The following is a 13,589-nucleotide window of genomic DNA, read 5'->3' as shown; positions in this document are numbered from 1 at the left end:
GTGGGAAGGTGGCTTCTGGAGGAGGTCACACATCACCATCACTAACAGCAGAAGACCTCCCAACAACTTCAACAGTGTCACGCTGTGGGTAGTGAGCTGCGATGGGCTGCAGGTGTCTTTCCAGGGCCCAAAGGCCACTGGCCACTTGGGGAAGTGTCCATCTGACTGGGAAGTGGCAGGCAATGGTGCTTGGTGGTAGTCTGTGTCTCCTGGTACGGACATTTCTGGTGATACTGGGAGGGCCCCACTCAGTGTGTGGGGAAGGGTGTACTCTGCAAGGGAAGTGCTGGTTTGTGTTACTGGGGACTGAGCTTACGCAGTGCTAGAGTGTAAATATTTAAAACATCTCTGCAATTTGGGTATCTGGGTGGCGAGTTCAACAACATTTGTCCCTAGAAAATCTTGTGAAGAATGGTGATCAGGTGGACTCAACACATCCCAATAAGGCATGTCTCACGGTATGTGCCAGGGAGCAGTGATTAGGGAAAAACCATCTTAAATTCTCTTAGCAGTTTAGTACTTTCTCAAAACTCAATTTGAAGGACAGTAGACCCTCAGGTTTTATCCAGTATAATTCTGGATATATTCTCACCACAGCGATATTTAGAATGATACAGTCCAAATAAAAATGCACAAACCGAACAGTGGCTTATGCATTCTCTTGCCTATAAAGCGTAACTGGGGGAGCAGTGAGCTCGGCCTCTGTCCTATTTCCCCTATGTCTCCTTCTAGTCCTGTTTCTTCCAACTTCCCAAGAAACTTCTTTCTCCTTTCTTGTCATGTAAATCAGGGTTTTGCATTGCCCAGGTTTTTGCATTGCCCAGGTTTTTGCATTGCCCAGGTTTTTGCATTGCCCAGCAAGTTGTGCCAGGGATTTTCAGTGATGAAGAATCTAGCTCAGTCCTTGGCAAATTGTTCTAACATTTAATGGATCTTACATTTAAGATGCTGAGCCTTGTTTGTAGTCTGAATTTGTCTAGTTTTAACATCCAGGCACTGGATGTTGTCATAAGCCCTGCCTGTGAGAAAAAAAAAAAAAAAGATAAAGTAGCAGAAGCATGCTCTGGGTAAGACTGATCTCCTTTGAATCTCCACATTAGAGTGCATAGAGTCACTTGGACCTTCTTTTTAGAACAACACAGCCAATAGTTTAGACTTTGATACACCTGATCTGTCTATAGACATCTTCATTAGATTGTCCATGAGCCCATACTGACCTGCAGCTCATTTGACCAGCTGAGCACACAGTGTGGACTGGTCCTCATTGCCTACCCAGTCACTGGTTAGTGCAGTAAAATTGCATGATGCCAAGAATCAACCTCGCTAGAGGTTCAGATACTGGATGATAATTTCCTACTTGTAATTACATTTCAAACCTGTCAGTTAGCCAGTTGTTAATCTACCTAATGTACATGGCATTGATTTGGTATTGTTTTTCTTTCATAATCAAATTTCCGTCTGATACCATCTCAGATGCTCCGCAGATGAACTATAAAAATGTCAAGGAAAACCAAGACAATGAAAGCCTCAGGGTAACTCGGTGGATCCTGCCAGCCCAGGCAACAACAGAATGCTGCACAGATGCTGGTGTTTGCTGCTTTAAGCCTGTCTACTGCAAATGTTTCAACCTTTCAGTTCAGTCCCAGATCCCAGACCATTCACTGTCCATTTTGTGTGAATGTTAGTGCATTCTCTGGACCTTTTTTGAGTGAACCAACTGGTTTACTTGAAATGAAAATTCAAGTGCTATTCTGGAGACAGTTCATCTCAGATGACTCCAGAGGACAGAGGTTGGACAAGACTTGGTTCCTCCAGTTTCTGCAATCTTCCACTTCTATTCCAGCAGACTTTTCACCCCCACCTGATTGCATTAAATCTACAATTTGGCTTAGGGGCCAGGGCTGCTCTATCATGCAGAAGCATTTAGTCATTTAGACATAACCTTTGAGTCCACCAGGTCCTCTCCATGCCTCATGGAGTGACCCTGTCCAAGCAGTGTCCAAGAGGCTTTTCATCTTGTTTGAGGTAGCAGACTAAAATCCAGTCCAAACACTCTTTTAGTCTGGAAGCATTTTTTCCACATTTTTAGAATCTTTCTTCTCATTGTCATGCATAAACTACAATGGCACTAGAAGCATTGAAGAATTCTTATCACACCCATATCCACAGAAATGATCCAGACCTTTCTGGCCTTTTTATCCCAGCTTTTGTTAGTTTTTCATATAGCCAGCTAAGCTAGACTTGTGTTATTGTGGACAATTTTAGGTCCGGACCACTGTATGACAATAAAAAAAAACCCCATAGCTTTATGAGAACTTTAAATAAAACCTTTCAAAGATGAAACTGTTTGTTATTGCCAGTGGCTAAAGTGAGAAATATCTAAAAGGAGTCCCAGCCCAGCCCACCAAAGGGATGCTGCCACTGAAGGCATTTACGTTGTGCCACGAGACTGTCATTGTATTCTTCCAGGGTCACAAAATCACACAAAGACTGAAGTGAGAAGGCATCTCTGGAGACTCTTTAGTCCAACCTCCTGTTCAGAGCAGGGTCAGTGAAAGCAGGTTGCTCAGACCTGTGTCCAGTTGACTTTGGATATCTCCAAGGGTGGAGTCGGCTCAACCTCTCTGAGTGACCTCTTCCAGTGCCTGACCACACTTACAGTGAAAAAGGCATTTCTTATGGATTATCCTGGTTTTCAGTTTGTGTCCATTGCCTCTTGTCCTCTCACTGGGCACCACAGAGGACAGTCTGGCTTTTCTTCCCCCAGCCCTGCCTCCCTGCATCCCCCTGAAATTTAAATGCATTGGTAAGATCTACCTGAGCCTTTTCTTCTCCAGGCTGAGCAGTTCCAGCTCTCTCAGCCTCTCATTGTATGACATATGGTCTGAATCCTTAATGACCTCTGTAGTCCTTCACTCAACTCTCTCACCAGGGCTGAGCAGAGGGGAAGAGTCATCTCTTGCTGGCAGTGTTCTGCCTTATGCAGCCCAGGAGGCTGGTAGTGTTTTTTCTTGCTAGAACACATTGCTAGCTTGGCTCCCAGCCTTAGTGTCTGGTTGATTCCTCCCCAACTGCAGGACTTGGCACTTTGCTGCAATTCATGAGGTTCCGGTCAATCAGTTTCTCCAGCCTGCCCAGGTTCCTGTGGATGGCAGCACATCCATCTCTTGAATGAGCCACTCATCCTTGTTTTGTATGATCTGCAAACTCACTGAGTCTGCTGTGCCCCAACACTGAGGCCGTTAGTGAAGATGCTAAACGGTAGCGGACCCAGCATTAAGCCCTGGGTCACACTAGGTTTTGGCATCCAAAACCATTGCTGTAGATCACAGATCTCTGAGCCTGGCAGTTCGGCCACTTTTCAGTCCACCTCACTGTCCACTTATCTAACCTGTAATTTATCAGCTTGCCTTTGAAGATTTTGTTAGAGACAGTGTTAAAAGTCTTGCTAAAGTAAAGATAAATAATTTCTACTGGTCCAGTGTGGGAATTAAACTGATGGGGAAAACTGTCCTCCAGCTCTGGACAGAAATTCTCACATGATGCAAAAAGACTGTTCACCATATGTAGCAGAGCATTCTTCCAAAGATCTCAAAATCCTTCTCAGAATGAATTAAAATGCTGTCCCTCTTCAAGGGACTGGGTAAGCAAAGCACAAGTCAGTCAAGTGTGTTGCTTAAAGGAGATCTGTGAAGTTGAACTCGTGCAACAGTACCTCAGGGTCTGGTAAGACAGCTGGTGGAGGAAAACTGAGGAGGGAAGGAGGAAAATGGACACCTCTGCCAAGACAGGTACTGCAAGAGACCTGCCAAAAGATTTTTTTAAAAAACACAACCATTTGCCCTTTTGGCCAAAGAACTGAGACTGTTTGTTCTTGAGGTTGTTTAATGTTGAAGAAAGACATTTCCCAGCAGAATTCAGGAAAACTTTATCTGTACATCTCTTGGGATGTTCGTGCTTTTGCATCTGATAGTAGAAACCTTACTCTAGTTGATGTTGTTCTACTTCTTTTGGTTATTCCAGACAGCCCAAATTCCAGACACAAAGGTGATCCTGTCCCTACTTGGGGGCAGAGAAAGCCATGCAGCAGCATTCCCATCCCTGGGGATGATGGATCATCTTGAAGTTTTAAGGATCAGCAAAGAAATCTGGGTTTTTTTAACATATTTACAATTGCTTTGCTGTGGGAGATTAATGCCTTTCAATTCTTCTTTTCTTAGAAGAGCACAAAAGTCAGTGGTAGTCTAGAGCAGGAAAAGTTATTAGAAGACTAAAAAGCTTTTCTGACTGAGGTGATGTTTTCTGCAGCAGAATTTGTAGCAAAGTCTAAGAACTGCAAGGCAAGACTGGTGTGTGGCATGTGGGGAAAAGCCAGAGAGCACAGAATTTGGAAACAATGAGAGGTTCATCCTGGCCCCATGCAGCTCGTAGTTCACCTGGAAGTATCTCCCTGGCAGTGCTAGAAATGTCTGGCAAACCTGCATGTTTTTGTTTGCTTTCTTGCTGAATGCAATTGTTATTCCATTGAGGACACATTTAGGAAATCCTAAAAATTAATAAGTGAAAAAGGGAAGAGATGCAGATTTCCCTTCAGTAGTGTTATCTTTCTAGTTTTCTTGTCTACATAAATGAGACATCTAAAGATGTCTGGTGAGGATCTGATGAGATGCCAGGAACTCATAGTAAACCATATGCTTCCCAAATTGCAGGTTGGGTTGGTTTTTTGGTTTTGGGTTGGTTTTTGTTTTGGTTTGGTTGGGTTTGTTTGGTTGGTTTTTGGTTGTTAGGTTTTTTTGTTTGTTTTGTTGTTTGTTTTTTTTTTTAGTTAAACATGAGAGATAGGGTATTATTAAAGTCAGAAAACATAAAAAATGCCAAAACCAGGTAGCAGCTGTCTACGCTGAGGAAAGTTTATGAAAACTGAAACTGAATAGAGTCATTGGCATGGACACATCTAAGGGTCAAAGGAGATAAATCCATATGTGGAGAGGTAAACTGAGGCCCTCCAGTGACAAATGAATTTTTTATAAAGAGGGAGAAAGAAAAATAAAGGAATATTGAACTGGAGGCAGTTCCTGTGAGAGGAAGGCTTTCCTGGGAGCTGGGTCATTTTCCCTCATCTAACATCTCAAGGACTTTGGGTGTGCTGGACTGGAACAACTAAGCATTTGGTCATTAAGTATAGGCTAGAATTACTTTTATATTTATTTTACTTGCAGCTAATTGCTTTCAAAACTTTGTCTGACCTTGATTAATGTTTTCTTTTTAAGCTTGATGGGGGATGTTCTGAGAAGGGAGTCATAAAAGGATGGAAAATGGTAAACATTCAGGAGAGCTACAGTAATTGTGTATTTGCCATTTTCCTCTCTTCACACAAAGCCGAGCATTTTTTGTGGTATGAAATTTAGGGAGGCTTTGAAAGGGCAGAGTATGGCTGAGTATGCCCCCTTACAGTGCTGAGGTGTTCCTATTTGAAGTCTCTGTGAGTTTCTGTGGTGACGCTGGGTGGTAACATGGTGGTGGTGCTGCTCTTCAGCAGTGTCCTTTGACGCTCTCTCGGGAAGCTGTGGATCTACTGTCCACCACGCCAAGCATGTTAGCACAGAAAGGCTTTAATGTCAAACTTTGGGACTCTGCGGGGAAACAGCCAGAGAAGTTGAGCACAACAGTGTAGAGAAAAAGTATCTCAAGATGTAGGCATTTGCCTTTCAGAGCTGCTGCGTGGGATGGCTCCTGCGCTGCATCAAAAGAGATGTGGCCAGAAGGTCGAGGGAGGTGATTCTGCTCCTCTACTCTGTTTTTGTGAGACCCCACCTGCAGTGCTGCATCTTGCTCTGGGGTTATCAGCTCAGATAGGACATGGACCTGTTGAAGTGGATTCAGAGGAGGCCACAAAGATGACCAGGGGACTGGAACACCTCTCCTATGAAGATAGACTGAGAGAGTTGGGGTTGTTCAGCCTGGAGAAGAGAAGGCTCCAGGGAGATGTTATTGTGGCCTTCCAGTACCTAAAGGGGGCTTGTAAAAAGGAGGGAGAGGGATTTTTTTATATGGGCAGATAGTGACAGGACAAGGAACAATGTTTTTAAACTGAAAGAGGGTATGTTTATGTTAGATATTAGGAAGAAATTCTTTACTCAGTGGGCAGTGAGGCACTGGAAGAAGTTGCCCAGCTGTGGCTGCCCCATCTCTGGAAGTGTCCAAGGCCAGGTTGGATGGGGCTTTGAGCAACTTGGTCTAGTGGCAGGTGTCCCTGCTTATGGCAGGAGGTTTGGAACTAACTAGATGATCTTTAAGATCCCTTCCAACCCAAACCATAGTATGATTCTGTGGTCAGGAAGCACAGTGCTGATCTTGGCATGAGGACATCAGTTTCACTCTCAACTGGGCCATGCAGCAAATCTGTGCCCTGGTTCGAGTGCAGTATGTCAGCTTTGGTCTGCTCCACCCAGGGGGAGGTACAGGTCCCCAAACAAGGTCAGCCCTATATCTTACAGGGGAATATGATTGAATCAGCATACAGCAACTGCGATTTAACAAGAGCCCTGTTCTTCTGGTGCTAAGATAATGACAGCTTTGGTGTCTCCCTTAGCTAAGCACATCCTCACTTGCTCCCACTCAAATCACTGGGGTGCAGAAGATTTCAGTGGGTGACCACCTACGGCCATTGTAAATGATAATGCTTTTAGTTTTCAAAACAGGGTTTTTTTCCCATTTTCTAGACACATTATAATTAATATTTCATGGCAGTCTCTAGAAACATAGAAAAGAATTTCTGGTCTTGGTTTAATAAAGCATATAAACAGAACTGCTGTGCATGGGGAGCTAAGTGTTTCCAGGTGTTCACTAACACTAGGGCAAAGCATAAGGTTGTGTGATATTTATCTGATGGGGAGCAGAATCTCCACCTTGCTGAGAATGGATATTTTAAAGGAGATGAATGCTCCCCATGGGGAGCAGAGTCATCAAAGCCATATCTACAGCAAAGAGCTGCCAGTCCTCTTCCTGAGCCATAACACTTGCCTTGGTATAGTTCAGAGTGACTTGTGGCTCCTCGCTGACCTTGGTGCAGCCGTGCATCATGGCACCAGTGGAGTTTCTCTCCTTGTGCATACACATGCTGGAAGCAATTCATGGAACAGCATATTGTTTTCACCCTCAGCAGCTCAGTTGGCTGTGAGTTGCTCTGCTATAGGGTATTTTGGTTATGACAGTAAATATCTTCCCTCCAACAGTGCAGGTGTTTCCATGCACAGCAGCTTCCACAACCACTTTGTAAAGGTATTGTGAACATTATTCCTGCTGACTGTTGTGGGTGGATTGCAACTGATCCCTGGTGAGCTGCTGCACAGCTGCTGAGGGAAGTATAAAATGATAGCTGTCCGTGAGCCGCTGCTGCAGGATCCTCCTGAATCTTTAATTCATCTCACATCTTAATGGCCCATCCCACTGTGGGATGTTCTTAGTCCATCAGACTTCAGACTAGAGGCCAAACTCACTACTGAGCTGAGTTCCTTCTCTTCCGAGCCATTGAGAATTTATGCAAACAAGGTATCAGGGGCTTTTTGTTCTGACCTGTGGCTTGAATCTTTTGGGATCTTGTCCTTGGGATTTCATGTACCTGCAGAAAGATTCACGATTAGTTTCTAGCACCTTTCTGTCATCACAGTCCTTTGAGTTCTCACACAGCGGTCTGTGTGTGTCCCTTACCATCCTATCACTGTGCTGGAGTAACACCTTCACATGAGTGATTTACCAGGTGTTTTAGAGAAAACTCATCCAAGAGTCTCTCTGGCACCTCTATTTTTTCCATCTGGTTTGATGCCAAAAAATTGGAGAAGAAACTCCCTAGAGTCATTTAGAGTATAGAAAAAGCACACACGTTTATTGCAGCACCGGGTGCATCGAAAAAAATCCCAAAGAATGCACCTCAAATCACACAGGTTTTATAACTTTATACCATCCTCTAATTACAGATTCAAGGATTACCTCACCCATCCCACCTCATTTTCTCCCACAGTACGCCCCCCTCGAATTGCTTGTTTTTCTCTTGACTCCTTGGTTCTGGCATGGTTTCCTGCCTTCTGGACCTGGTTCAGGGCCTAAATCCTGTTTCATCTTCTTTCTCACTTTTATCAGTCTCTTCACAGGTGCAAGGAACCATCTCTGTTTTATCAAAATTCTGCCTGTAACGAATCTTCACAAGAAATTACGAACTACGCGCTTTCCCTTGAGAACTTCCAACCTTACTACGATACATGAATTCTACGGCTAACACTCTTCCTTTAAAATGCTTAGTCTAAAATACATACATTCTATGGCTAACAATTTCTAATAAAGTACTTAATTTTACAGCTAAAGATTAAATTTTTGAGATAGTGGCTTATTGAATAATTAAGGGCTGTTGCTTCATCTTGCACATCTGCTTCTGCCTTTTCAGGTCAAATGAGAGGCGACGTCTCACACATCCCCAGGCTGTGGGATCCACACTGACTGTGTGGCCTGGTACCACAGTGGGGAGAGGCATAAGCAAAAGTTTTTGATGTATCAAGGAAAGCTTTGTAAAGCATACAAGGAATGGTGCAGAGCTGTTATTACTGCTGGACTACTGTGGTGGTTGCACCGCTCTCAGTAATCTGTGTTTTTATAGGTTTGATATTCTCCCCAGGGATAGTTATGCTAAACCTCTAGCTGTGTAATGGAAACAGGTTTGCCCACCTTTTTTTTAAATCAAGAATATCCAATCTATTAAACATTAATTTGTCTCCTTTGTGGTGAGAAAAGTATGTGACTTGGGAATGCCCTAAATGTTGGAGCATGATTTATAGCTTTGCTTTCAGGTGGGGTACCCAGAGCACCTTGAAGCAACCACTGCCGGGGCCCAAGGTGCCCGCCCTGGGGTCACCACCACAGGAGTGTGCTCCATCACCATGTGACTTTAATCACTGCAGACTTCAAGCTCACACGTAAACAGAATTTGGTTTTATTGCTCTGTGAGGACTTTAAATAATTCATACTAGAGAGAGCAAAGGGAAGAGCTATGCTGTTTGTACCATACTCTAACTGCTGAATGCACAGTGGCCTTTCAAATGAAGCCCCACGTTTAGCCACGGTTCTCTTCTGGTGCAATGGTTGGTGAACCCCTCTGTTTCTCCATCTGCTGCAGGAGGATGAGGGTGCGGTTCCCCCTGTGATATTGCAAACATCCCACCTGTGGGGAAGGAGGTGAATATTCTCTGAAATAAAACCTTGGCCGAGTATGAAACAGCAAGGATCATGCTGAAGGTGAGAAGCATGGTGAATGTTTTAAAAGGGAAGACCTGGCTGTAGATCCCGTTCACCAGGGAGCAGACTGGGTAGCAGATGACAGGGGGGATGCTCAGGGCAGGCTCCCCTGTTAGTAGCCTCAGCAGGAGCCCAACCAAGGATCCAGCAGCTAAGCCGTAGGTTTTGGTGCTGGGAGTGAAGAGAGCACAGCGGAACTGGGGGAAGAGGAGGGCATGCACCAACTCCCCACTGAGGAACCAGAGGTCATGGACAGAGCTGGAGTAAAAAGCCAGACTGGCAGCCCCAGCCCCAAACACCAACATGGAGGTCCTCATAGCCCATAACACCTCTATCTCTGCAGCCTGTAAAACAGAGATTGTAGCATTAAAAGTCATGGCATTTACTGGTGGGATGGCCAGCACTGCCCTGTCCTGGGCTGGTGCTCACCAAGCCCTTGATGCTTTCAGGCACTACTTGCTACCAGAAGCCACCCAAGGCAGGCACCCCTGGAGATGGAGCTGCCCTCTGGACTTTTAAGGGTCATGGTTTTATGCTTTTTCCATTAAGATGTTAATCCAAATTTTATACCAGTCATATTAGAATGAGCAAAGCTCACCAATATGGATATTGGTACCCCTACCAAGGATATGAACACCCTTGACTTACGCTTGGAGCTCTAGCTCCAGGAATTAGTTCAGAAGCTGAAGGACTGATACGTCCAATCACAGACTGGATTAGAAATAGTCTTGAAACAAGACTGTCTTTCCTGACGCCAAAACTGCTGAATGCTGCAACCAAGTACCTTTTTCCTCAGGATTTTCCTGTAGATATTGTAAGCAAACATGGAGCCAGCAGAGAGAAGGGCTGAATCAGCAGAAGACATTGTGGCAGCAGCAATGGCTCCCAAGCCAGCAATGGAGATACATGCTGGGCAGAGATAGTGCAAAACAAGTGGTAGTATCATTGCCGATTCCCCTCACTTGAGCAGACTTGGAAGATTATAGCTTGTCTGATTCCAGTCTTTTAAACAAAACAAGGAAAAGTCACAATAAATCCTTCATGGACATTTCTGCTGCCTTTGAAGTTGCCTTATCACAGTGACCAGTCACAGCAGGGCTAAGAGACCCACTTGGTATTTTAGGACTTAGATTAATTTTTTGGGTTCTTTTGTGATCTCTTGGGATTCCCCTTAGCATACTGCAGCTCTCACTAGATCAAAGATTTTCCTTTTCCTTTGCAGCATCTCTAGATACAGCTGTGCTTTGTGTGTTTCCAGAATTGGGATAGTTAAAGGTCAACCTCTAGACCTGGGTCACAGGAGAAGGGTGTTTTGCTCTGATGTCCCTAGTGACAGATGAACTCGTGACTTCAACTGATTTCCTTAAATGTTCAGCAATATGTCTGCTCTTCAACCCTTGCTCACCAACACAGGACTGATCCCCTGGGTGGAGGCTGTGAGTTTACAGGACTGAACTTCTTGCTTCCTTCAAGCGAGTTTTCTTCAGAATCTTGTTAACAATCTGTAGTAATATTGGTGGGTCTTACATGCAAAAGGCATTAATAGAAGGAAGCATAAGCTTTCTTCTAAAATAGTATCATACAGGGTTTTACAACTTTCCTCAACAAAGTCCATGAAAAGTCATATTATCATAATGAAATAGCTTTAAACAGGTCTTGGGACTGTTTAAATGTCTTTAGGTAGTTGTGCACTGAACCTCAGAGGGCTCCATATTTCTGGTAGAGATCACTCACCTTGGTGGCCAGGGCCACAGGACTGGGTAATTTGAAGTCTAAATCAGGACTTCTTTGGATCCCATTTTAATCACTTTTGACAAAAGCATGTTAATTACTCAGAGACAACAATTAGTTTTACCTGTTGATGCTGCGACTGCACCAATGAGCACAGAGAGGATGGCCATGGCAAAGATGTAGGAGATGAGCCTTGTCTGTCCTGTCGAGGCAGTGGAGAGCACCCTTTGGAAGTAGGTTTGCCATGGGATGCTTCCAAGCACCTGAAATATTCAGATGTTACCAGTGGTACTCACCAGGCTGCTGGCTGCTGTAGGGCATCATCCATCCATTCAGATGGATAATAATCTTTAGTGTTATAAAATTTTCATTTCAAATGCATAAATGTTGCCCAGCTCTAACTCTTGAGGATGGTATTTCTTATGGTTGAGGATGTCCTTTTCTTTTGTTTTCGTTCTGATGAATGTAAAATTTTAATGGAAGCAGGTTAATGGTTTGGCAGACTGAGAAAGCTGAAAAATAGGTTGCTTGCAATAGTGAATCAGGTGCTTGGAATAGTGAATCAGGCACAGAAGAAAGGAAAGTGAATTTTTTCAGGAATACCACTTTTGTAAATAAATCTACACAAACTTAGCTAGATTATACTCTACAGAGTAGAGACCTCCCATAACCCTAAAGTATGACAGTGCATGCTGAGACAATGATAGTCAAAGAGCCTTCAATATCCAAGATGACCCTCATTGTTGCTCCTGCAGAAAAGAACAGCAGTCAAGTATTTTAAGACGGATTTAATATGTGCAGAATACAGAATAAATACAGCTATGTTATTTTTTTGATGCCAGCACACCACATTACATAAGAAAGGCAGTCTACAGAGAGTGCAATGAGTGAGAATTCGGGACAGCCCATGTTCGCTTTCTGCTCTTGCTGGTACATTGCTGCGTGGCGTTTGCCAAGGCACTTTGCCTTTTTTTGTCTGCTCTCCCACAGGCAAGAAGAAGGTACAAACTCATATTGACAGACCTCTCTATTATATTATAACGAATATATACTACTGTCATTTGTTTTAAACCTAAAAATATGTTTTCCAGGAATAAGAAATGGTTGTTTCTCTCACAAAAGGAGACATGAAGCACAACCTTCCACAGCTTAATACGACACAATTCCCAAATGTGTATTATACTCTGACAGTTGTGCCACACTAACAAATATAATAGAAAAGTAAGTATTTACCCAGAGATGCCAGGATAGCTGCAAATCAGACCACCTTTCTTAGCACTGGTGGAATGAAGAGTAAGCTTCCCATCATGTTCCCGTAAGTTTCTTGTATGGGGTCCATCACTGTCACATAATTCTTGGATCTCATTGGATTTACAAAGAAGTAACCACCTATCAGAAGTGATGACATGTTTTATATTCCAGAAAAAAAAAGTAAGAATAATATGGTATTTGTGTATCAGACCCATATAGTGACTGTGGAATTCATATGTAATGGACCTTAGAGAATGACGCAGCCAACCAGACACCGGGGCCTAAATTCACTTGCCTAAACATGGGGGTTTGTCCATCTGGGAGGTCCCAGATTATAAAGATATCTGTTTACAGCTGACAGATACAACCATCCACTTTGGCACACCTGCATCTTTCTGGAGGCCTGGTAGGTCCCCCTAGGGCACCCCAAATGGCATAAGATAGCTGTGTGACTGTAACAGGAACTTAGCTTGGAGGATTGCCACATATAACCTTCTCCCCATCCCCAATGACCTACCAACATGAGACATAAAGTTTTCTGAACTGCATCCTGTGGAAAATGTCAGTAGGGAGAGACTCATATTTGGCTAAAAAAGAGACAAACTTTTGTCCTTGGCCATGTGAGGCAGCATGTTGATATATGTTCTTTTTCCGATTACATTTTCGTTTTGGTGGCTTCATTGCCTCTTCCCAGAACTATATTATTTTAATCTGTGCATTGAGCTGAGTCTCACCCACCTTCATCTAAATATTAGACTTCAGATGTGCAGCCATCTCATTTAAACCAAAGAATACGTATAGTGCCTAGCCCTGAAGCCAACAGGACTGCTTGTCTAGGCACTGCTGACCTGAGCAAAGATTGCAGGATCAGACCTGCACTCCTCAATTTCATTAGTAAGAATTACTCACATTAGCAATGCTTGCAATATATTTCCAAGCCTGATTCATATTCACGTCAGTTGGACTCCTTTCTTTGACTTGAGAATAAAGGTCATTGTTATTTTAGAAATTCCTGTGTAAGGTCTGCACAGGTCTCCTTGCTTTCATCATACTGTGTCCCTAGAGAGTTATGGTATAACACAGTGTGGCCTGGAAGAAACTTTGTTCTTGGCAAGACAGCTGAACCTCAGTGTGAGTTCAATAATTCTCGGAGTTAGAAATGGCAACTCAGATATAGAACACTGCACACTTAACTTAGTTACAACACAGTAGTGACCAGCTGTGAAGTGGGATAAGCTGGATGCACTACACATTCGTCCTGAGATGACACTACTCAGAAGAATGTACTTTAGAGCAAAAATCATGATAGTGTTATTTCATTC

The 13,589-nt window shown here is 43.6% G+C and overlaps 1 protein-coding gene across 2 annotated transcripts; it reads right to left on the bottom strand.

Annotated features, from left to right (window-relative positions):
- Positions 1–7,968: 7,968 nt before the first annotated feature.
- LOC113964768 (high affinity choline transporter 1-like) lies at positions 7,969–13,386 on the bottom strand. 2 transcript variants are annotated; one of them, XM_027677410.1, is made up of 4 exons: positions 12,250–13,386; positions 11,141–11,279; positions 10,070–10,287; positions 7,969–9,629 (listed from the first exon to the last, which is right to left on the bottom strand). In XM_027677410.1, the coding sequence occupies exons 3-4, from the start codon at positions 10,229–10,231 to the stop codon at positions 9,060–9,062; spliced, it is 732 nt and encodes a 243-aa protein (XP_027533211.1). In that variant the 5' UTR covers positions 10,232–10,287; positions 11,141–11,279; positions 12,250–13,386; the 3' UTR covers positions 7,969–9,059. The 2 variants fall into 2 exon arrangements, with proteins under 2 accessions (XP_027533211.1, XP_027533210.1); XM_027677409.1 differs by having other exon boundaries at positions 10,070–10,194.
- Positions 13,387–13,589: the final 203 nt, after the last annotated feature.

The sequence above is a fragment of the Neopelma chrysocephalum genome, unplaced genomic scaffold, assembly GCF_003984885.1.
Source record: "Neopelma chrysocephalum unplaced genomic scaffold, ASM398488v2 Primary Assembly neopelma1_43, whole genome shotgun sequence".
NCBI classification, from domain to species: Eukaryota; Metazoa; Chordata; class Aves; order Passeriformes; family Pipridae; genus Neopelma; species Neopelma chrysocephalum.
This window is presented reverse-complemented; position numbering and strand designations above follow the sequence as displayed.